Below are 26,113 nucleotides of genomic sequence, written 5' to 3' on the forward strand. Positions count from 1 at the left end.
CAGCAAGGGTCCTAATGAAAGCACTCATAGGTCATGGACCCTGGCTATGTAGGCACCTTAGAGGAGCTTTCAGAGCGCAGTCCTCCTCCGTAAACTCACAGCGCCTGCTACAGGCGCTTAGCAGCAGGTCACCAGTAGGCGGTGGTCTCAAACAGTGTCAAGATCTACTGGCCAGATAAATGTGGGTGGGTGGAGCGCCTATCCCCCTAAACACAATCCCCGCTGAAGAGGGCAGTGGAAGAACAGCAACAGAAAGGGGCAAAACATTCCAGGAGAAGCCCATCAGCAAGACCATATGTGGGCTGTCACACCACAGATGGCTGCATCTCACCCCACAAGGGAGCCGCAACTTAGCAGGTGAGCCCCTAGTGACCAGTGGAGAGGGGGCCCTAATGTCCTAGCAGAGGTAGCCTCAGTCTCTGCGATCACCTCTGGAGAGTTCACGGAGCTCAGCTGCCATGTTGGAATCTGATGCGCTGGCCGACCGTCGCTCCCAAACTGGCAGGTTTGAGGCAGTTGCAACAGTCATAGGTGCTCGGCAACTAGAGACCAGCTTCCTTGCACCCAGCCAGCGTTCCTGAATTATCGAGTGGGGGTCCTGACAGGAATGGGGTCGGAAGGACCTAGGAAAGACGGAGAGCTCCAAGACTCTGCTCCTTACAGCTCACTCCTCATGCCTGACTTAAGTTAAAACAGATGAGTGCTGAAAGTAGATATTTGTCAGAAGCAGGCCCATCAGATAAACCATACAGGTGGAAGAACATGTAAAGTGGCATTACCACAGTTTTAGGCTTCCCACAAGTACAAAACTTCCCTACTCAACTTCATTGGATTATTTAGAATTATGTGTAGTCAGTGAAAACTGCTTGTTAAGAAAACAGAAATAGTAAAGTAATTCAACTATGTTGCTATGACTTCAGTGCATACTTACTAACCATGGACCTAGGTATGCATCCTACTCCTCTCCATTGAGGAAAACAATGTTCTAGTGTGTGGATTTAGAACTCATGGCCATATAAGGTGCATTCATTCGTGTTGAGCTCTCCACCTGTCGGTACTCCTGTATGACCCCACTATGAGCTAGTGATTGTTCCGTGTCAGTAAGTGAACTGCGTTAGATGGATTCAGATTCACTTCGATTATATCTATCCGACCATTTGGGGACTTGCATGGCCTAACAAATAAACTACCCGACCAGTATGGCATATCCAGAAAATGAATGGCCTGGCAGAGCAGTTTCTTCTCAAGCCATTTTCAGGGAGTCATTTGATTCCTCTGTTTTTGAAGCAATTAAGGTAGGGCATACAGTTGAGGATTACTTGCCACAGCAATGGTAATATGACCAAAACATTTGGGAGATTTAATTATCCCCATTGCTCTCTCTTTGGCTCCTTTTCTGTAAGCACAACATATCATATTAATACCCCAAAACAATAAAAAAAGAGAGAAACAGTGTTGCATCGAAGGACCTTGATGGTTTTGATAAAAACCATCAAGGAAAATTCAGCACATTGTTTCACATGCTTTGCTTGATCCTTACTACACATGAACATCAGAGCTACTTTGAGGTGAACCTAGAGTCAGCTCCGTAGGATTCCCACCATGGGATTTTCCATATTTCCGGAAACCATAGGATTCCCAGCAGTATAGCCTTAATTCCCGCCACCAGGAGTGTAGATTTTGGGTCAAACACACTTGCATGCAGGAGTCCTGAAAACTAAAAGCAGCTCTAGAAAATTCAATAACACGCCAGTATTGCACAGAGTATACAGTTATGGTGAATGAATCCACCAATTTGGGGAAATTGAGAGTTAAAAATAAAGTTTTTTTGCCAGAAGCAATTTAAAAGTGAAACTTTAGTAAAGTAAATATATCTAGATTTGAATTCATATATGATAAATAGGGGTGGTAACACAATTCATATAATTTGTTTTCATAAATTATGCAACATTTCAGAATAATTGTGCAAAATCATGCATAATTACACGAAACAGAATTTTGTTATTAGTGCAAAATGTGTCCTAGTGTACATTTCTGACACAAGGCGTCATTTGGCACTGCAAAAGTGTGAAAAAACAAAGGCACTGTGAATAAGAGCTGCTCACATGCTGCTGTTCCCATGCATTGCTGTAAATTTTAAATGCAAAGCATAGTCAGTCTTGTGCCTCATCTACAATGGTGACCAATCCCACTGTGCAGGCTCTGCACCCGGCCTCTGTAGATGCAGAACCCCACTGCATACTGCCTTTTGGCTATGAACAGTGGGTTGGCGTGCAGAGCATGGCTGGTCCCACCCTCACCCATCCACGAAGGTCATTCAACATTGCCCATGGCTTTCAGCCAGGCCCTGCACCCCACCTTCTGCAGATGCCCTGACACCGGGCCTTTGGGTGTCTGCACCCCTGTCTTTGCAAATGCTCGAACACAAAGATCATGCACAGAACGAATGCACCTTAGGGTCTCAGGAAGGTCCAAGATACATAGTCACGTAATGGTAGCTGCAACATTTTCTCAAGACATTGTGGCCAGCCAACCAGATTCTGGGGCTGGTGGCACAAAAGGGTTCATTTGCTAGTAATTTGCTAATCTGCTGCAACTACCAAACCAATGTGCACAACCTTCAAAAAATGCATAGCACATGTTGGCTTCAGGGCCTGGCCTGTAGCCTGGCCAGGTATTTTATTTATGGACCCTGTTTTAACAGGTTTGCAGTCCAAACGTTGGTACCCTGGTCACGAAATGGGCACTGGGAGCTAAACGTGTCTTAGTCGAATGGAGTCTTTTCTTTTTAAATGTAGATTGATGAAAATCCTCCAAACCTGGGTTTTGGGATTATCTACATACCAATGATCCAGTAATTGCTATATTTGAGCTCTTTCAACCTCACTGGTACATTATTGTAACACTAATTTCTTGAAAACGACTGAACAGATTTACTACAAACCTAGCAATGGCGCTACTGTGAGTAAAGCTTTGCTTACAGGATTGCTATAATTCCCTGGTTTTCTTCTGAAGCAGAGGGCAAAGATTCCTATGGGAGTTAACATGGTAACTGCTGCTTTTGACTGCCCTTTTAAGCGTACCCCCAATGGGTTTGCATAAAACTCAAAATGTCAAAACTAAGGTAAGCATAATAAGTGTCTGTCAATTATTGTGCTAAGTTTTCTATTATTGCATCTAGCCATATCACACAGCAATTGAAGTACACCTAAACAAGTCACAACTATTTACTGAGACTATGTAGTGCCAGGAAAATGAGCAGTACCAATCGTTTTGTTGTGAATACCTAGAGTTAAACATGTTTCAATTCTCACAATATAAGATTGTAAATTAAACAATACTAATGTCTGTGCGGGGTCATGGTTGTTTTTGGAGTATCTCAGTTACTCCTGTTGTCCCCTCCAGACCACTCTTCTCTATGCCTTAATTAGTTAATTAGTGCCTCTCACAGTGCTACTCAAACCCTTGTTGTCCCCATATCTTCTGAAATTGTCAGTCTGCATATCTCATGTGCCATCTTATCTGCTTCTTCACTGACTTTTCACTTTGACCTTCTGCATGTACTTGATTCACCTCTCCATCACCATTTCCTCCCTCTCTCACACACACACACGCAACCACACACGCACACACACACACACACGCACATACACACGCACATACACATGCACGCACACACACACGCACTGTGATAAACTTGCAATGCCATCCCGTCTCAGATCTTGTGCGATCGTGAACACTCACCCACATCCTGAAATCACCCTAGAAGTGATCCAGTTCATAATATACACCATTCAAGTGGCATATATTGCATCAATAAATTGCAGAAACACAACATTTGAAAAAAACCAAATACTTTTGGGAATGTCAGATAAAGTAAAGCATGAAATGTAAACAGGGAATGCATTGCTAAAGTTGATTAACTTAAGAGTTTTTACAGTCATTGTTGAGAAATCCAAATTGCCTTTAAAGTTAAAGACATGAATATAGGGCCTGAAAGAGACCAATCTCAAAGTTGTTTTTTAATTACGGAAGGATTTAGGAACTAGCAGGACCCTCCACACTTCAAACCCTGCCCATATGGCGCCTTCAGTTTATTTCTGGACATGGGTGTAAATATCTGTATCCTGTAATAGTTTTCATGCAGCCATCCAATCAGAGCCTTCAGGTACGGAGATCTATGTTTGGGTCAATAGACCCAAAGTTGGTGATGGGAGAAAGAGCCCCCTCTATGATCATTTTTGATTACTTTTGTGTATGGGCCTTTGAACTGTCCACAAACCTACATTGGAGGATGGTTCAAGGATGCAAAGGCCAACCTATTCAAATGTATTACACCATCAGAAGCCCATCCGACACTTTTAGTAATAAACATATCTTGAACACTACTGAACAGATTTCCACTAAACCACAAAATGCTAGTTTTCTGTATAGCATTCTACATTTATGGCACGTTTGGTGTAAATTACATTTTTTTGAATGGTGAGCTGAAATGAGAAATATCTTTTTTGAGCCCCCATATCTTATCTTGCAAGGAAATTGGTGTACCAGATCGTGTTTGCATACGCTAAGTGGGTGTTCCAAATAATGTGTCAATCCATCCACGGAGTCCAGGGTTATAGGCAAATCACAAAATGGCATCTCAAAGGAAAGTGCGGCTAGCCTGTCATGGGCCAGAGTTAGGCCTGGTAAGAAATAGTTCTGTTCTTGCACACACACACATCTTTTTCCTAAATATGCCTTCTCTTTGCCACACAACATTTGTCAGTGCCGGGACGCCCCTTTGCTGGGGCAGCTGATGCGCTTTACAAGTTGTGGTAACATTAACATAAACGCACATTTTGCATTTGTAACACTTGGATTGGTTTTCACAGAAACACCGACCTTGCTGACACAGAACACTTCATGAGAATCCTATCACACTGCCATGGCATTTGATGCAAGGACTCTCACATGCATAATACAAATGTGTTTTATTATTGCATCCACATGGTGACAGAGCTATCTGTAGAACACAAACATTGGTTGCCCGATTTACAATCTCGACTCAAGGCAAGGATGCCATTTTCTATATATAGCCTTTTGTTTCCTAACATACTCAGAGGAGACGCTTCTGCTGATCTCGAGGGGTCCCTGCATGCTTAAGCTTTTACCTAACAGCTGACTGAGATCTCCGTGATGGGTGTCCAGTTCTTGACCAAGACGGGGTCTTACACTCTTGCCCATCAGGTAAAGGGGTTGGGTCATCTAGAAGGGTGTTTTCTTGGCAGAACACAAATTCACACCCTAGACACGTAAGTTAGGGCTATCTTCTTAGGTACGCTCAATTGTTATGATCCTTTATATATATATATGCATATATAACTTGTCTCAACAAGATGGTGGAACTCTTTGTTTTATTTTCTGTGTTGACACTTATTGTAACTTTTATCTGCTTTAGTCTATTAATCATCACAGCCCATATATTCTATACAAGAATCACTCTGGTTCAATAAATATTGAAAACACCCCTTTGTGTATTCTTTGTATATTTCTCTGAGCGAAAGAAAGCACGATTTACTGAGCGAAAGTTTGAAATCTGTCATCACGGTTTCTGAGGGACCAGAGTTGTCATGTTCAGTGGTTGCCAAAACTGTTCTCTCCCAGTTCAGGTTTATGGGACTGGCAGTGGCACTACTAGCTAGCCGCTAAAAGGGACAACATTTCCTCCCAGCGATGGCTCCTCAGTTAAGGCAGAGGAGCGTCGCCCGACAGCTTTTGAGCAGTGAAAAATCAAAAATAAAATGATAATGACAAAGGTTATTATCAGTTTATTTTTCCTCCCTTCGCCCTTACTTCTGCAGCTGAGCCAAGGGCAGGCTATCCACGCCAGCACATCTACACAGCTGCAGGAAGGAGGAGAAGTGTTTGCACTGCTTCAAATACGCACAAATGTTTGGCTGGCCTTCTAAGGCCTAGCCAAACACTCATGCGCACTTCGATCTCTCCACCCAAGCTGTGCTTTACAGCCAGGTGGAGAACAAGCAGATGGTCATAGACCCTTAGTGAGCACCTAACTAGGGCACTCACACCAATCACAGCCCTGCTCTCATGCTGGGTAATACCAGCATGAGAGCAGCATCTGGATTGGTGTAGGGGACCCTATGGCATGCCGGAAGTCGAGGCGCATGGCCAGAATAGCACCAATGCTGCAGAATGCAAGTGTGCAATATTAATTTCCCCCACCCTGCCACCCTGCACTGATGTCCCCCCACCCCTGCTGCCCTCCACCACGCTGCCCCACCACTTAAATGTCATAGCAGCCAGCACTGTATACTATGGGGTGCATGGAATCCGACTGGCACCATCCTAAGTTCATGTTGTCCACAAATGCGCTGTTCCTACTGATTGGTGGAAACTACAGGACAAGCCCATAATTACACACCAGCGACTGCTAGATGTACGCCAGACTAGGCATGAAAGTAGAAAGCATTCTTTTATTGGGTTGGTGGAAATACATTCAGTAGTTTCTGAGAAATTAATGTTCAGAAAAGGGGACTGGTGTGAAGGATTAACACTTTTGTGTATCTAGGCCACTTTTGTTCTCAGATGTTCAAGGAGTAGGTCTCAGATTAATGTTAAAAAACATGAATGTTTCAATAGGCTGAAGAAGGTTTCTGCTGCTGTGGCTATTTTGTGGCCATGGATAAAAAGACACAGCTGCAGATCTGATGGCACCATGTCAGTAAAGTTTGTTTTGCGGACGCCATTATACATGCTGGCAACCATCCCCAGACTCTAAAGGAAAAAAGGCAAATGTCACATAACTATTTTGAGGTTCTGATTGGTTGCTCACTCAGATATTTTTTTTAAATTGCATATTCTTGGCAAGTAGTGGAATACACGGTATTTGCTGAGAAACTGGAGATCTGAGAGGGCGTTTCAGCAAGCCGCTGCTCTATTTTCCAGAATATGTCACAGTCGAGATAAAATAATCCAGGACCATCTGCTGTGCAGGAGGAGAAGGAAGATGTACAAGAAAGAGAAACAATCTGACCTGTAGGAAGTCTTTAACCTCCTAGAAAGGGAGAAAAACATGAATGCATGCAGAATTATGTAAAACCTCTGCAAAATGAAGCTGAGCCTGGAAACAAGATGCCTATACTCCTTCAGCACCCCAATCATTAAGTGAGATCTAAAGTCTAGGCATGATCAGGTGAACAACACGTGTGAGAGAGTGCATGCTGAATTGCATGAGGGCACAGCGATGCTGAGGCAATGGTTCAGAAGTAGCAGAAAGAGACCAAATCGCACCTAAGAGTGTTTTCAGTCTGTTTTTAGGGTGCAAGGTTCACATCTGCTGTCAAGAGCAGAACAAATGGTTTTGATGAGTATCAGATGGAGTAACACTATCAGAGGTTCTACTAGTAAGAAAACAAAGTGGAAGCTTGAAAAAACACAACCCTACCCCACAAAGACAAAAAATCACCCACAAAATACTGAACAATAGCTTGTCTCTATTAACTCATAGGCCCTGCATATTTGCCCATAGTGGGTGTGCCAGGCCCTGTGGCTAAAACCAGCTGCGCAAGGCTTACGACCCAGAGGCCATTCATTGCTGCAAACAGCTTGGCTAAAGCCCTGAATAGCTGGGTTGTCCACCTACAGCAATTGGGTGCATGGGTTGGCTTCAGGCCAGGTCCTGTGGACAGCTTCGGCTATGCATGGACAAATGCATACATAGTGGGAGTTGGTCACTAACAGCAGATTGGGCTCAGGGCCCAGCTGCAGGCCTGACCCTGCGGCAATCCCCCACTGTGAATAGGTTGGGACTGTGGCATTTGGATGTCTGTGGCAGGTTTATTATTATTTAAGATTTGTAGAGCGCCTGGCCTTCCCAGCGCTGAGAGACAGGATGCAAGCTGAGGCTGGAGGGAAGTTAGAGATACTGCTTGAACAGCCACGTTTTTATTGACTTCTGAAATTCGAATTTTTTATTCATGATCAGCGAGAAATGTGGTAATGAGTTCCACAGTTTGGGTGCTAGTTGGGAGAAGGATCTGCCTCCCCACCTCGCTTTCCTGACACCTATTGGTTTTATAAGTCCTTCAGAGCTAGATATCAGGCTTCTATTTGTGACATATGAGGTCACCAAGTTTCTGATTTTTCTTGGGCCCATGTTGTGTAATGCTCTGTGCGTTATAAGCAGTGCCTTGAATTTGATTCTTGCCTCCACCGGTAGCCAATGAAGTGCTTTAGGGGCATTTTGGCTGACTCCTGAGCTGGGGCCTTACACAGCATCCTTGCTGCCGCATTCTGGACCACCTGAAGTCTGTTGATCACATATTTCGGTTGCCCCTAGGAATAGTGAGTTTCTTTAGTCCAGACGTGATGTGACCATGCAGTGGACTACAGTCTTTCTGAGCTGTATGGGAATCCAATCTGGTATTTTCCGGAGCGTTCTGAGTAGTCCAAAACAGGTGCTTACTACTTTTTTGGCTTGAGTCATCATAGATAGGACCTTTTCGAGCCAAAACCCCAGATTCTTGATGGATTCTTTCAGCGTGGGTGGGCTGCCCAGGCAGTTGGGCCAGCTTATTGATGGCATAGGAGTTGTCTTATTCCCGAGGACCATTAGCTCAGTTTTGTGCCTGTTTAGTTTTAAGCAGCTGTTAGTCATCCATTCCATAACTTTCTCCATACAGGGAGATAACCTGTTGGAGTCTCCCCTGGTTCTAGGGTCTAAAGAAATCACCAGCGGTGTATCGTCAGCGTAGAATGTCATGGAGATGTCAAAATCTTGGGCGATCCATGATAATGGCTCCATATAAACGTTGAACAGTGTGGGACTCAGCGAGGATCCCTGTGGCACCCCGCAGGTTAGTGACATCGAGTTGGAGAGCATATTATTTTCCATAACTTGGAAAGTTCTTTCCTCCAAGAACGAAGCCAGCCACTGTAGCTTGTTGCCTTGTACACCAATGGCCGAGAGTCTGTTTCGCAGAATGGGATGGTCCACCATGTTGAAGGCAGCACTCAGGTCCAGGAGTAGTAAAGCTCCTGAGCTTCCCCGATCTAATGACATTCTGAGTTCCTCGACCACCGTTAACAGAGCAGATTCAGTGCTGTGTTGTGCACGGAATCCCATCTGGGAGGGGTGGAGACAATGGTTTGTTTCCAAGAATTGCGATTCTCCTATTACCATGACCAGAGAATCTGGATTTCATTAAAGACACGGAGGCTGACATTATGCATTATCTTTTAATGCAACTTCAAATACAGCCACTTTAAAGTTACATCATAAGTAAAACTTCTAGAACAAACAAGTGTATCTAGGCAACGGCAGCACGGAGATCAGCCTCTTTTAAATGCGGCTTCAAGTCAGATAAGTTGCCTTTTCTCATATCTCCTGTCCTTCACTATTGTTTACTTATTTATTCATATTAAGATTTCGTATGTTCCTTACTGCTTTGATATCGGCATACATTTCCCTCAATCCTTCGAGCTTCTTCTACTTAAGCAGATAATCGCTCTTCACCTCTACGCTCTCTCTGATACCCTTATTATTACCGGTATTTTCAACTTGCCATTACACGCGGACCCCCTAATTCCACCACCAACCTGGAGTGTTTTCAGGTCGCAGGTCGCCTACCAGTGCCTCCCTCTTGCCTTCCCGCCTCAGCGCCATTACCTCGCAACCGCTTCACTCACCGGATGCTCCCCGCACTCCGTCTCTTCCCTCCGCACTACTAGTTTCGCAACTCTCGTTCTGGCCCCCATTCGGCCGTCGCAGCTGTAACGTTCAAGCTGCGGGACGCGCCACACTTTCGCCTTGCCTTCCGCTCCACTCGCGCCGCACCTTCACCGTGCCTTCCGCTCCAGCCCTACCCTCTGCATAAATTAAATAAAAATAAAAAAAGGGGGCGAAAGACAACGCGTTTGTCTCGTTGGCCCTCCACATTAGAGGAAAGTCGCTAGCAACGACTCCCTCCTCTTTAAGACGTCCTTTCCACACAAAGCTGTTTCCTAGCAACTACAGTGAGGATTCGCCCCGGGGCCTAGCCTGCACACAGTCCCTCTACTAAACCCACCACAGGAACCAATGCCTGCACCAAACGCTGTAACAAAACATATTTTAACTATTGGTAGCCTGTTTTAATTGCGCCGAAAAGTACTTCGCACATTTTCCCCCGTAGTGGTAGTGCACATAGCCACACTGCACCTCGCACAAAGCACTACGCTGAATAGGAAAACCTTGCAGGTCGGTGTATACAGCATGTTGGCCGTTAGGCAGGATCATAGAGTCCGGTAGAGAAGTAGAGTTACCCCTCTCTACCATAGAGTGCACATGGATATGTGGATAAGGCCATGCAAATCCGGGTTTGGACGCTTGTGATGGATTGGGCACAGGGTCTAATCACAGGTCATGCCCTGCAGCCAACACCTCTTGTGTATAGATGAAGGCCGTGTGCAGCCTGACTTGGATGCCTGTGGCCGTTTGAGCGTACTGCTCAGCAAAAAGCCATATGTAGTTGGGGTTAGGAATAAAATGTATCATAAAATACTCCTAGAAATTCAAAGCAAAAATCAGTCAGAAACTGGGTTATGATTCTGGCTCAAACACGAAACAATTCTGAAATTAGCCAGTTGTGGTATACAATGCACCCATTGAATGCTATAACTTACATTGCCACAATGCTCAAATGATACATTTGGAAATAGCACAGGAAAAGGTCACTCTCGCAGTAGAAAACCATACCAAAAGGAGGAGTTTCAGAGTTTCTTTGTGTTTGAGCCAGAACCATGAGTCAGTTTGTAGCTGATTTTCTTCATTGACTTTATCCGTCCATCCATCTGTAAGTCTGTCATTCTATATATATTTATATATAGATAAGTTAAGAATAATAAATCTATAATTATCTCTATATAATTATGTTCAGAATATGATGATAGTTGATATTCTAGATACAATAGTTTGTACGGAAATATTTAAAAACTCAGTATTCTGGTAGTAAACCTCATTGATAACGTAACAAATGTGAAACGTTTCAGCTTTATACATACATTGAGTAAAATGTAGCTGAAATATGTAAACATCGTTATATGGGCATTGTCGTTTTATGCATTTAAAGTTGTTTGTGCTATTTGTACTGAGGTATTTATAGACAAGAGTATATGGAATGGGCAGTTGCGATTTATAGTGGAAATAAAATGTTGAGGTAGATGCTGAATAGATGCTTGAAAGTTGAGTAACATACATACACAAGTCACAATATGGATAGTAGCAGCCAATGCTTATTTCAGATACACCGAGAATCCTCACATGCTTCTGCACTTATTGTACCTGCTCAGCCTGTATGAGGGCGACATGCTCCTGAGACCTGTGCTCTAACTAGTCTTTGCGTCAGGAAAGCATGCACTGCTGCTGTCTAGACTGCATTTCTGTTTTTTATTAGTGAAGCTTACTGAACCTCATTCTACTATCCAAAAGCTAAAGCGATTTTTATGGTAAAGGTAAAAAAGTATAGGGGCACTACAGATTGAATGGAGGAGCACAGGTTGCAAAAGGGAATCCAAAGTGCAAATGTGTTGTGTAGTATTCCAGGTGTGCAGGTTTTCTTTCCAAAAATACAACAGGTTTAGAACAGGCAGCAGCGTTGTAGGCTCCTCCTCATCCAGAACAGGTACCACATCAGCAGTATAAATGTGCCTCACACACACACAAAAGTGTTACATGTGTGCATTGATGTCAGTATATGTTTGGTAGGTTACACATCTCAGAGACTACATCAGTCTTGCTGTCTTTGTCCATTTGTGTACATTCAAAGCTTGCAGTGTTGGTAAGACAGGAGGTAAATGACTTTAGGAACATCAGGTAATTTCTTGACTGCCCTACAAACCTTACAGTGTGTGAGTGACTCTGCCATAGACCTACAGGCCAACACAGAAGATCACCTGGTATTTGACTAATAGTGTCCAAGGAGCTTGTCAAAGTCACGCCTGACATGTGGCTGACTGCTTTTCAGAAGCAGTGGTCTGTGGGGAATTTTTCTAACCCCAAGAAGCCCATCTTCGATACCTTACTACTTGCACCCAATATGTAAGTACTCTAATGAATAACACCATAAAAGCACAGTGTTCATATATTGTTAATCCAGATCGGTATCCCAACATTCTCTGTGTTTGTTTTGAATAGCAGTAGAATATTTTATGAGCTCATTTAGTCATGTTGGCTGGTCAACCAAAAACCATAGATTCCTGGAAATGTTTTCCTGGTCCAGAAAACAAAAATCAGCTGCACAACACAGAAACAACAGGGCACCCCTTTGTATGTGGCCCTATCTCACTACTGGACCAATCAAAGTATGTGTACATTCAAAACTCCGATAGCCAGGAATAGCATATGCACTCAACCAATTGCTGTTGAACGTGTTGAATGACAATTTAAAAAAATATATATACTGTTCTCTATATACATTAGATTAGATCCAAATAACAGATAAAGCTGTCTATCAGACCTAAAATTGAGGGCAAATAATTCATTTTTCTGCACAGTTCTGAAACTATTATGGTAAAATATATTCGGTGAAGAAACATAGGTTTTGTGATCTGTTCTGAAGAGAAATCTGTCAAATATTCCAACATTCTGTGTGATGACGCAGTATCCAGGAGCATTATTTTCAGGGGCGGCTCCTCCGTAATGGCAGATGAGCGTCGCCTCACTGCCCGCAGATGATAAATAAAACTATAATAATACGCTGTTATTAATGTTTTATTTATCTATGTCGGAGTTACTTACGTCACACAGGAGGGGTGGGACCAGGCTGGGGCAGGGAGGAGTACTGTGCACTTATAAGTGCGCATGTGTGTTTGGCTGGCCGACACACATGTCCACTTATGTTTTTCCAACCCAACAGTATTTTTTTAAAGCCAAGTTGGAGAAACCCCACAGGCTCCCTGGCATCGTCTGTGCGGCAAACGAGGCCGCTCAGACCAATCCTGGCACTGCTCTCACGCTAGAGAGCAGCGCCAGTATTGGGTGCGGAGCCTGTCCAGGGAGGACCTGGCATAGCAGTTAGGGCTGAACAGTCCCGCCCGAACTGCTAAGCCAGGTCCTCCCTAAACCGGAAACAAGCATCCTTGGACTAGTTTTGGGTATCACCCCTCATCAGCCAAGCACTTTTTGCTGGTTTGCGTTACTTTTTCTTACAAACCAACAAAAAAACGATTTTGCGTTGGTTTGTAAGGCCCCAAAAAGATTTTTCATCAGGTCTGTGTTAAAAAAGTAACCGAAACCCGGCACAAAACCTTTCTAAATCTGGACCTGAGTTCTGTTCCCCAAGCCTGGTTAGACTGCGGATCATTCAGCCCTCTAAGCCCTGAAATCAGCCTATTGCCTCCCAGCCCATTTCGAGTTTCCCATAGCCCCCAAACAGCAATCCAGCATTTAACAGAACCAGTCATTATTTGGTATTCTTATAAGAACTAATCGCAAAGCACATCATATGGAAAAGGAAATACGGTCAATGTTGAAGTTTTAGAAGCATTGAAGTCATTAATTTTACATTTTAAATTTTGACATTTGACATGATGTGAAATAATCAGGTAACAAGGAAATAAAGTAAGAGGATCTAGTACTTACCCCGCTAAACCACCAAAGATCTCTGTGACGTAAGAATAATCACCACCTGATTTGGGGATAGTTACCCCAAGTTCAGCATAACATAAAGATCCAAGGGCAGAAATCCCCCCTCCAAGAACCCAAACAATCAAAGCTAGTCCAACTGAGCCAGTGTGTTCAAGAACTCCTTTGGGTGAAATAAATATTCCGGAACCAATTATATTACCTGCAAGAAAGGAGAGGATAGGAAATGTTATAGAGGCAATATGAAAGCAGATTTACATAAGCTACCATTGTTAAGCACCTACACAATAGAGGTGATGGTACACCCATGAGGTTAGACTACATGCTGCTCTGTTACATGCCTCTCCATTATTATTATTATTAAAAACTTGTGGTTTTATCTCAACAGTAGAGTGTGATGTAACAAGGAATAAATTAATTTTGTGCACAGCTATTTTGAGATTTATGTAATATAAGATGCTGAGTCTTTCTTACTATATTTGTTAAAATGTACAATGTATATATATTTCATAGAAGAAACAGGTGTGCTTCATAGTTTAAGAGCACAGATAACCTAGGCTTTGTGACTGCAGAGAAGCATTTTATGTACAAAACCCCTTGTAGGAATCAAAAAAGTATTTTGGACTCATAAACGTTTTTCCATTCCAATGGAATATATCAGTTAAGTAGTTATTGTGGTTTCAAATCATTCATTAGCTACAGATATATCAAAGGCGTTGGTATCTGATTTCCAAATGAGACGTTATCCCTGTTGCAAGAAATGTGGTTGTTGGTTGACTGGGGTGTGAGCCCTGCTCAAGCAGCAACCACAATCTTTTTCAGGCTGAGGCACAAACCAACCCTAATTTAACCTGTGCTCAACCTTCTGGTAGCTTGGCAAAGAGCAGTCAGACTTAACTTAGAGGCAATGCGTAAAATATCTGTGCAACACTACATAAAGTAATAAAGTGATATAAACACTATACTAAAAGATTCCCACACCAAGTTAGAAAAATACAAATTTTGTTAATAAATAAAACAAGATCAAAACAATAAAAATCCAGTCAGTAGAACTGGAGATTTTAGTAAAAATAGTGCCAAAATGCTCAAAGCACCAACTGTGGATATCTTGTTGCAACGACCAGGGGCAAAGCCACAAGTTCAGGCTGACTGCGATGGAATGTGGGCCAGCGATATGGACCCGGTTAGACCTTAAAACCTGGTTTGAGGAGCATTGTGAAGATTTGCATTGAAGATGTGTTGCAGGGCCGAAGCGATGCGTTGGTTCTCAGTTGTGGGAACACTGTGCTGCAAGGTCCTGCACCATCATTGAGGATCTCATCCACGAGGGCTTGTGAAGTGAAGTCCGGTGTTGAGAATGCATCACGCAGCCGGGGTGATGCTTTGGTTCAGAGGAGCTGCGAGGCTGGGTTGTGTAGCCTGGCATCTTTGCAAAGGCTGTCGCTGTGAGAAGTTGGCCTGATATGTAGTGCTCACTATTCTAGTGATCACTGTGTATCATTCCAAACGACCCTTATTGATGATTGGTTGTAAGTCAACCTTTTTGACCAGCTATCCTAGTAGCGTGGATACGAGCAGTCTTTAGGCTAAACTCTAGAGGGCGTGTTAAGCCAGCTGTTTACCATCACATATACCCCTTGAACACCAAGTGAAAGGACACCACACAAGTTGTTATGAAAATAAAAGGATATTTATTTATAACAAGACTACCCTGGCTCTTTATGAGTCAGGGAGCTAAGCACAATACAAAACTCTTAGGAAAATACTACTGGTTGCACAATTTACACAAATGCCCGAGGGGCACGGGAAACCATCTACACTTACAGGGAAATGCGAATGGATAGAGTCTGGAGGTACTGATTCCGGAGTGTTCCGATCAGTGGGACTAAACGAAAAAAGGGAACTAGACACTTGTAGAGCGAACCTGCGATGGAGCACTGAAATGCTCAAGTTACCTAGCCCAGCGGCTGCGGCTGCGTGAAGTTCGGCAAGTTGTCAGGAGTCCTCGTGTCGTCTCAGGAGCCTGAAAGAAGAAGTTGCTGGCAGGCGACCAGTGTCGATATTCAGCGAGATCCAAGCCTGGATCGGTGATGAAGGAAACCTGAAAGCAGAGGGGACTCAGTTCTTAACCGCTAGCCAGCGATCGTGTGGGTACCAGGAGGGTACCGGCTGAAGTCACCTCGACCAGGTGAGTGGGTGACGTCGGACTCGGCTGTTCCTCGGACCAGGAGGCGCGGCGGCGACCAGGATGGGGGGCGAGCTGTCCCACGAAGGTGTCTGCTGTCGATGATGCTGAGCCCAGGAAGGGGCAGCGGATCTTGGCAGTGGCAACCCAAGCGGGGAAGTCACGATGGCGTCGGGAGTGGACCAGGAGGGTCCGTGGTACTCCTCTGTTGGAGGGAAGCAAGAGCCAGTCTGGAGCAACCAGACCGGTGATGAAAACAATCTTGGCGCGTCGTGTAGAGGGCCACAAGCCGGTCGGCAAGTGGTCGGACAACGCAGTGAGCAACAAGGAGCGGAAGGGCCCCCACGCAGATCTCGGAGATGCTGGGGAGGCAGACTTCGATGCTGGAGCTGCTCAGGGTTAGGGCTTCTCAACCCTAGGTGCACTCACTCGAGGGTCCCTCGGTGGGCGTGCTAGATAAGCGTCGTGTAGGTTCTGAAGATAGCCGGTCCCGCAGGTCTCGTCACACCTACGACTCTCAGCTGAGCTGATGAGGGAGGTAAAAGGTCAGAGATGGCAGGGAACTCGGGTCTCGTCGAGCTGGGCAGTCTTGATCCGTAGGAGAGACTTACAGCAAACCGCAAGCGCTTAGATGGTGCCTGCTGGTGCAGGGTGGCTACTCCTTAGCCACAAGGGAGAGTCTTCAGAAATAGTCAAGAGTTCCTTTCGTGGAAAGTGGTTCGTGATTCGGAGTTATCCGATTATCTGATTATCCAATTTGGGAAGGGGACTCGCTCCTACCTTTATTCTAAGAAAAAGGGGTTGGCGCGTGACTAGGTTCTACCTATGGGTGGAGCCAGGAGGGGGGTGGTTACACCCCTATCCTTTGTCCGGCTTCGCGCCAGCTCAGGGGCTGGTAGGCCCCCCGAAACTGGTCTGAGCCGGGCTATGCACCGTGAGCACCGGGGTGCCACTTGCAATCACCTTCCTTTCAGCCCTGCCTACCTGGAATACACAAACCCTGTCTGGGACGGTGCTAACACCGCCCTTGACAGGAAACCCTTTGTCCAAGCTCCCCTCGCTGGAAGGTCTCCCCGCAGCAGGAGGTCAGACTTGTGTCTGGTGGCAGCATCCATTTTGTGATGCTGAGGCTTGAGTCAACTTTAACCGGGGTTCAAGGTTACTTCCATGTCGTGTCCCTCTAAAAGGGGGGAATGCTAACCCCGCCACCAGGACTGGCGAGGGGTTCGTATTCCCATTCGTATGACACCTTACTCGACATGTATAGGTGATGCGATGCCAAAGTTAGCAAATAACCGCAAGGATTATAATGCATTAAAAGTAGTTGGCCCGCGTCACCATGGAACGGCTATTAGGACTTGGTTCCGCAAGCCGTCGACGGGCTCAGCTCGCGCCAGAGCACCGTCCCACATGATTCCCTGCACTCTGCCTTCAGGATTGTTAAGGCCTGCTATCGGAGTGACTGATAGGAATCCATGTGTCCATTTTAGGGTTTAGGTGTAGGAATACTACACCTACAGCAACGGGTGATTACACCACGTGGCCCCAGCTGTCGTGCAGCCAGTTGTGTCAGATTTGGGCGGCCATTCCGGGGGTGGCATAATACATGCTTCAGCCCCTGGTAGGCCCTGGGTACACCGATGCCCTGGATACCTGTGGTATGCTGAGACAGGGACTGACAAGGCGGCCCAGTTCCAATTAGTGGATGCACCTAATGTACATGTGTGTTAATTTCGAGAGAGAACAGCTAGGCTGTGGGTCTGATTGGCGGGCCCACAGCCGGAGAAAGTCGTAAACCAATGAAGCAAAAGCAAAAAATCTGGGTGATCATAGGATTGCAGACCCTACTCTCCTACATGACCCCCCCCCAAACTTTGGGACAATAAGCTAACCTTGACCAGGTGAGTCTTCTTGCTCTAAGTGGAAATACCTGGAGAGCCCATCTGCATTGCCATGATCAGTGCCAGGTCTATGCTCCACTGTGAAGTCCATCCCCTGTAGGGAAATGGACCACCTAAGTAGTTTGGGGTTTTCACCCTTCATTTGATTTAGCCACAAGAGGGGCTTATGGTCGGTCTGAATCTTGAAGTGAGTGCCAAACAAGTATGGCCTCAACTTCTTCAGGGCCCAAACCACAGCAAAGGCCTCCCTCTCAATAGCTGACCAATTCTTCTCTCTGGGGGTCAGCCTCCTGCTAATAAAAGCTATGGGCTGGTCATGACCATCAAAATTCAGTTGCGATAGAACAGCTCCCACACCCAGCTCCGAAGCGTCTGTTTGGACAATGAATGGTTTGGAGTAGTCTGGACTCTTTAGGATAGGTGCTGTGCACATGGCCTGCTTGAGGTCATCGAATGCCTTCTGACAGCTTGCTGTCCACTGAACTTTTTTTGGCATCTTTTTACTTGTCAGGTCGTTTAGCGGGGTCACAATGGATCCATAATTTCTGACAAATTTCCGGTAATAACCAGTCAGGCCCAAGAAAGCTCGAACCTGAGTCTGGGTGGTTGGAGGAGCCCAGTCCTGGATGGCCTGTATTTTGCTCTCCAATGGTTGAACCTGGCCTCCACCTACAAGGTGGCCCAGGTATACAACCTGTGTCTGCCCTATCTGGCACTTGGTGGCCTTGATAGTGAGGCCTGCCTTCTGCAGGGCCTCTAACACTTTCCTCAGGTGGACCAGGTGATCCTCCCAGGTGGAGCTAAAGACAGCGATATCGTCCAGATACGCCGCACAGAAGTCGTCCAACCCAGTGAGAACTCGATTCACCAGCCTTTGGAAGGTGGCAGGTGCATTTTTCAAACCAAAGGGCATTACCACGAACTGATAATGCCCACCAGGGGTAGAAAATGCTGTTTTGGGCTTGGACTCCTCAGCTAACCTGATTTGCCAATACCCAGCTGTCAGGTCAAACGTACTTAAGTAGTTGGCCGAGGCCAACCGGTCGATAAGTTCGTCTGCTCTTGGTATCGGGTGGGCGTCGGTCTTAGTGACCGCATTGAGACCTCTGTAGTCCACGCAAAACCTCATCTCTTTCTTACCGCCCTGGGTGTGAGGTTTCGGCACGAGCACTACGGGGCTAGCCCAGGGGCTGTCCGAGGGTTCAATGACTCCCAGCTCCAACATTTTCCGCACCTCTGTCTTGATGCAGTCTCTGACATGATCAGGTTGCCGATAGATTTTACTCTTTACGGGCAGACTGTCCCCAGTGTCGACCTCGTGGGTACACCACTTGGTCTGACTGGGTGTCAGAGAGAACATATGTCGAAAGGATTGAAGAACCTGTTTACAATCCCCTTGTTGATGTCCAGAGAGGCTGCCACAAAAGACAACACCATCTACTGATCCATCGTCAGGGTTCTGAGAGAGCAGGTCTGGGAGAGGGTCACTCTCCTCCTCCTGTCCCTCATCTGTGGCCATGAGCAAGCCCATGCCCTCCCTGTCGACATATGCCTTGAGCCTGTTTACATGGAGCACCCTGTGGGGGCTCCGGGGAGTTCCCAGGTCTACCAAGTAGGTGACCTCTCCCTTTTGCTCAATGATCGTGTGGGGCCCAGACCATTTGTCTTTGAGTGCTGCTGGGGCCACTGGCTCCAGCACCCACACCTTCTGTCCAGGCTGATACACAGTTAGGACAGCCTTTTGGTCGTGCCAAGCTTTCTGTAATTCTTGGCTCGCCTCAAGGTTTTTAGACGCCTTCTCCATGTACTCCGCCATCCGCGAGCGGAGACCGAGCACATAGTCCACAATGTTTGATGCCGGCTTTCTGAGAGGTCTCTCCCATCCTTCCTTTACCAAACAAAGGGGTCCCCTTACAGGATGTCCGAACAGAAGCTCAAAAGGGCTGTAGCCAACCCCCTTCTGCGGGACCTCTCTGTAGGCGAACAAGAGGCAGGGTATCAGGACATCCCATCTCCGCCGAAGCTTTTCAGGTAGTCCGTGAATCATCCCTTTTAGGGTCCGGTTGAATCTCTCAACCAGCCCATTGCATTGTGGGTGATAGGGTGTGGTGAACTTGTAGTTGACACCACATTCCTTCCACATAGCAGTCAGATATCCCGACATGAAGTTTGCACCTCTGTCTGAGACGACCTCCTTAGGGAAGCCCACTCTGGAGAACACTCCAAGTAGGGCCCGTGCCACCACAGGTGCCGTAGTGGTCCTAAGGGGAATAGCTTCAGGATACCTGGTGGCGTGGTCCACCACCACCAGTATAAACTTGTGCCCTGATGCTGTCTGGGGTTCCATTGGTCCGACAATGTCGATCCCCACTCGTTCAAAGGGTACCCCCACCACTGGTAGTGGTATGAGGGGGGCCTTTGTCGTGCCACCTGACTTACCACTGGCTTGGCAAGTGACACAGGAGCGGCAAAACTCCTTCGTATCCTCGGACATGTGGGGCCAGTGAAAGTGTGGAACAATTCTGTCCCAAGTCTTATTCTGGCCTAAGTGACCTGCAAGGGGAATCTCGTGGGCCAAGGTGAGAAGGAAACCTCTCAGAGACAAGGGGATGACCAGCCTCCTGGTCGCACCAGGTTTGGGGTCTCTTGCCTCAGAGTACAGGAGTCCATCGTCCCAGTACACTTTGTGGGTACCTGTGGCGTTCCCTGCAGCCTCAGCAGCGGCCTGCTGTCTGAGGGGTTCAAGTGAGGGGCAGTCTAACTGTGCCTTCCCCAGGTCTTCCCTGGAGGGTCCCCCTGAGCCCAGAAACTCAACCTGACCAGGTTCAAGCTCTTGCGGCTCAGTTTCCCTCAGTTCTTTAAGGTCAGCCTCCTCGGAGACTTGATCCACGACCTGGGGCAAGGGGGAAGGCGAAGCCTTACCCTTACTGCTCCTTTTCTTGGAAGGTGTCTGGTCCATTCTTCCAGGATCCAGCACCTGTTCAGTGGGGCATCTCTTGGCCTGTGACCTGGTCACAGCAAGGACATGTGCTGGCAAACCTAACATTTCCATGTGAGTCCTCTGCTCCACTTCTGACCATTGTGACGTTTCCAAATCATTGCCCAACAGACATTCTACGGGGAGGTCTGAACTAACCACAACCTTTTTCGGGCCACTTACCCCTCCCCAGGAGAAATCAACAACTGCCATACTGTGATTGGTAGTGACGTTGCTGGCATTGGTCACTAGGTAACTGGTACCTAGCATGATCTGTCCAGGGTCCACGAAGTTAGGCGTCACCATGGTGACACTGGCACACGTGTCCCTGTAGGCCTGAGCCACTTTTCCATTTATCAAAGGTGTCTGCCTGTATTTGCCCAAAGTATTGGGACTGGCATCAGGGGACATATCCATATCCCCTGTACAGACAAGGACGGCCTGAGTGAGCGTGCCGACTAAGTCGTCACTCCCCTCGGTTCCCAAGGTTAACCCCACTAATGCCTTGGGAGGCGCACTACCACTGCTGACTGTACTAGGGGGTGCAGGTGCCTTAGGGGCTGCAGTGGTAGGAGTTTGCCCTCCTTTCTTGGTGCACTCACTAAACCAGTGAGTCTTACTTTTACAGTATTGGCACCACCTTTTTGACTGGCCTTCTTGAGTCTTCTTCTTCTGTGAAGCCTGACCCCCACCCTCTTTGGTTTGTTGGGGACCTGTCGAAGACTTCTGGTCATTTTGTTCGTTCTTGTTACCCTTTTGGTCTGCTTTCTTCTGACCACCCTGGTTCTGATTCTGGTTCTGCTTGACCCTTGTTCTGACCCATCTGTCTGCCTTCTTTCCCAATTCTTGGGGAGAGGTCAGATCCGAGTCGACAAGGTGCTGATGCAACAATTGGTTCTGACAGTTGTTTAAAATCTGTTCTCGCATGATAAGATTGTACAATCCTGTGTAATCAGTAACCTTGCTACCCAGCAACCAGCCTTCCAAAGCCTTAGTGGCACAATCGACAAAGTCAGCCCAATCCTGAGACTGAATTTTCTGGGTGTCTCGGAACAGCACCCGGTACTGTTCCGTGGTTAAGCCGAACCCATCAATCAGTGTGTTCTTCAGGACTTGGTAGTTGTTAGCATCCTCAGCTCTTGTAGTGAGGAGCTTGTCCCTTCCTTTACCTTCAAAGGAAAGCCACAGTATAGCTGCCCACTGACTTGGGGGGACGCACTGGACAGTGCAGGCCCTCTCCAAGGCAGTTATCCACTTGTGGATGTCGTCCCCTTGTTTAAAGGGGGGCACTATTTTACTCAGGTGTCTAGTGTCTATACCCCTGTCTTTCTCTCTATTGAGAATGCTGCCACCAGTGGGATCTAACCCACTTAATTTCTGCTCTCGGGCTAAGGCAAGTCTTTCTTTGGCGAGGGCAAGTTCTTCCCGCTCGATCCTCAGATTGACCTCCCGCATCTTCGCTTCATGCTCCCTCCTCTGAGGGGAAGTCATTCCTCTCTGAGAAGGTGCCTGAGAGACATGAGTATGAACCGATCTGCCAGAGCCTCTGGAGAGAGACCTAGCTCGTCCGTTCCCAAGGTTAAGCCTGCTTGAGCGTGGGCCCGGGGCTCCCCCAGTTCCATTCTCATGCCTGCTTAAGTTGGTCCTTGTAAGCCTGCCGACTACCACTGGACCTTTGTCTGCCTCGTCTCCCGATAACTCGTCCTCGTCCTCCTCCTCTGTGTGGAGGTCGAGGTCTGGGTCACCGAGGGTTCCCTCTAAGGGAGGCATGTTCCCATCTGCACTGGGGGGACCTGGGTTAGAGGACCTCCTAGCATCGTACGCCTCTAAGAGACCTATCAGTATTGCGATGGTAGGGTTAGAACCCTGGTTTAGCTTCCTGGAGGCACACAGTTGTCTCATCTCCTTGAAGCTAAGAGTTGCATATCGTGACACGACCTGTGGAGGGTCACTGACCACTAAGGGAGTCCCTGCAGACTCTCCGTGGACCGACATGCTTTTCTAGTGAGGTGTAAGTGTTGCACCTACCTACACTATGGGTTTACCTACTGATCCCTTGCTAAGAGTTGTAGTCAGGGTGTGCTAAGCCCTGTTACGCTACAACAGCCGGTTCAGTAGAACTCGGAGTATTCTAAGTTAAGTTATATGTACCTGGGTACTTATGTGATCTTTCACTGCGATATTCTTAGGATACGTGTGTGGTAAAACAACAGCAAGCTCAAATCCCAACCGCTGCTCACCAATGTGAGAAGTTGGCCTGATATGTAGTGCTCACTATTCTAGTGATCACTGTGTATCATTCCAAACGACCCTTATTGATGATTGGTTGTAAGTCAACCTTTTTGACCAGCTATCCTAGTAGCGTGGATACGAGCAGTCTTTAGGCTAAACTCTAGAGGGCGTGTTAAGCCAGCTGTTTACCATCACATATACCCCTTGAACACCAAGTGAAAGGACACCACACAAGTTGTTATGAAAATAAAAGGATATTTATTTATAACAAGACTACCCTTGCTCTTTATGAGTCAGGGAGCTAAGCACAATACAAAACTCTTAGGAAAATACTACTGGTTGCACAATTTACACAAATGCCCGAGGGGCACGGGAAACCATCTACACTTACAGGGAAATGCGAATGGATAGAGTCTGGAGGTACTGATTCCGGAGTGTTCCGATCAGTGGGACTAAACGAAAAAAGGGAACTAGACACTTGTAGAGCGAACCTGCGATGGAGCACTGAAATGCTCAAGTTACCTAGCCCAGCGGCTGCGGCTGCGTGAAGTTCGGCAAGTTGTCAGGAGTCCTCGTGTCGTCTCAGGAGCCTGAAAGAAGAAGTTGCTGGCAGGCGACCAGTGTCGATATTCAGCGAGATCCAAGCCTGGATCGGTGATGAAGGAAACCTGAAAGCAGAGGGGACTCAGTTCTTAACCGCTAGCCAGCGATCGTGTGGGTACCAGGAGGGTACCGGCTGAAGTCACCTCGACCAGGTGAGTGGGTGACGTCGGACTCGGCTGTTCCTCAGACCAGGAGGCGCGGCGGCGACCAGGATGGGGGGCGAGCTGTCCCACGAAGGTGTCTGCTGTCGATGATGCTGAGCCCAGGAAGGGGCAGCGGATCTTGGCAGTGGCAACCCAAGCGGGGAAGTCACGATGGCGTCGGGAGTGGACCAGGAGGGTCCGTGGTACTCCTCTGTTGGAGGGAAGCAAGAGCCAGTCTGGAGCAACCAGACCGGTGATGAAAACAATCTTGGCGCGTCGTGTAGAGGGCCACAAGCCGGTCGGCAAGTGGTCGGACAACGCAGTGAGCAACAAGGAGCGGAAGGGCCCCCACGCAGATCTCGGAGATGCTGGGGAGGCAGACTTCGATGCTGGAGCTGCTCAGGGTTAGGGCTTCTCAACCCTAGGTGCACTCACTCGAGGGTCCCTCGGTGGGCGTGCTAGATAAGCGTCGTGTAGGTTCTGAAGATAGCCGGTCCCGCAGGTCTCGTCACACCTACGACTCTCAGCTGAGCTGATGAGGGAGGTAAAAGGTCAGAGATGGCAGGGAACTCGGGTCTCGTCGAGCTGGGCAGTCTTGATCCGTAGGAGAGACTTACAGCAAACCGCAAGCGCTTAGATGGTGCCTGCTGGTGCAGGGTGGCTACTCCTTAGCCACAAGGGAGAGTCTTCAGAAATAGTCAAGAGTTCCTTTCGTGGAAAGTGGTTCGTGATTCGGAGTTATCCGATTATCTGATTATCCAATTTGGGAAGGGGACTCGCTCCTACCTTTATTCTAAGAAAAAGGGGTTGGCCCGTGACTAGGTTCTACCTATGGGTGGAGCCAGGAGGGGGGTGGTTACACCCCTATCCTTTGTCCGGCTTCGCGCCAGCTCAGGGGCTGGTAGGCCCCCCGAAACTGGTCTGAGCCGGGCTATGCACCGTGAGCACCGGGGTGCCACTTGCAATCACCTTCCTTTCAGCCCTGCCTACCTGGAATACACAAACCCTGTCTGGGACGGTGCTAACACCGCCCTTGACAGGAAACCCTTTGTCCAAGCTCCCCTCGCTGGAAGGTCTCCCCGCAGCAGGAGGTCAGACTTGTGTCTGGTGGCAGCATCCATTTTGTGATGCTGAGGCTTGAGTCCACTTTAACCGGGGTTCAAGGTTACTTCCATGTCGTGTCCCTCTAAAAGGGGGGAATGCTAACCCCGCCACCAGGACTGGCGAGGGGTTCGTATTCCCATTCGTATGACACCTTACTCGACATGTATAGGTGATGCGATGCCAAAGTTAGCAAATAACCGCAAGGATTATAATGCATTAAAAGTAGTTGGCCCGCGTCACCATGGAACGGCTATTAGGACTTGGTTCCGCAAGCCGTCGACGGGCTCAGCTCGCGCCAGAGCACCGTCCCACATGATTCCCTGCACTCTGCCTTCAGGATTGTTAAGGCCTGCTATCGGAGTGACTGATAGGAATCCATGTGTCCATTTTAGGGTTTAGGTGTAGGAATACTACACCTACAGCAACGGGTGATTACACCACGTGGCCCCAGCTGTCGTGCAGCCAGTTGTGTCAGATTTGGGCGGCCATTCCGGGGGTGGCATAATACATGCTTCAGCCCCTGGTAGGCCCTGGGTACACCGATGCCCTGGATACCTGTGGTATGCTGAGACAGGGACTGACAAGGCGGCCCAGTTCCAATTAGTGGATGCACCTAATGTACATGTGTGTTAATTTCGAGAGAGAACAGCTAGGCTGTGGGTCTGATTGGCGGGCCCACAGCCGGAGAAAGTCGTAAACCAATGAAGCAAAAGCAAAAAATCTGGGTGATCATAGGATTGCAGACCCTACTCTCCTACAGTCGCCAACAAGGGATGTGAGGGCCTGTGCCGAGGATGTGTTGCACAGCTGTGGTTCCGAAGAGGCTGTGGAGGCAATGTGGGTCTTTGCAATGGGTCCAATCCACGCATCAACAGAGATGTGTCGGTTCTGCACTAGGTTGTGCCATGCAGCAGAGGAGATGCACGTGATTCTGCTGGATCCACAGAGGCTGGCAGAGCACCTTTAGCCCACTTCCAAGGATCCACGACTGAGGTGGTACCACTTGGCAGGATAGACTCACAGATGACAGAGTCTAGGTGCAGGGGTCAAGGTTGTTGGAGCCTTCTGTCCCTGAGGGTCAAGTCAGGCATCTAGCACACTAGCCCTTTGAGTCACTCTGGTGTTCCTGGTTTCAACTGATGCAGGTCCAGTCCTTTTCGCTGAGGCAAGATGGCAGCAGGCCAGCACAGCAGGGCAGCCGTTCCTTAAGAGAAGCAGTCCAGCAAAGTGACAGTGCTTTCAGCAGCACAGCAGTCCTTTCTCCTGGCAGAGTATCCACAGGCTCAGAAGTGTACTGAAGATTTGGTGTCTGATGTCCAGTATTTATACCCAGTTGAGCCTTTG

At 47.5% G+C, this 26,113-nt stretch overlaps 1 protein-coding gene across 1 annotated transcript in view; it reads right to left on the minus strand.

The window, feature by feature from the left end:
• SLC7A10 (solute carrier family 7 member 10) overlaps positions 1-26,113 on the minus strand; it is a 404,730-nt gene that overhangs the window by 231,042 nt on the left and 147,575 nt on the right. The window contains exon 2 of the mRNA XM_085637573.1: positions 13,622-13,826. Within this exon, the coding sequence (XP_085493699.1) occupies positions 13,622-13,826 (205 nt within the window). The remainder of the gene's footprint in view (positions 1-13,621; positions 13,827-26,113) is intronic.

This window comes from Triturus cristatus, chromosome 12 (genome assembly GCF_964204655.1).
Source record: "Triturus cristatus chromosome 12, aTriCri1.1, whole genome shotgun sequence".
NCBI lineage: Eukaryota > Metazoa > Chordata > Amphibia > Caudata > Salamandridae > Triturus > Triturus cristatus.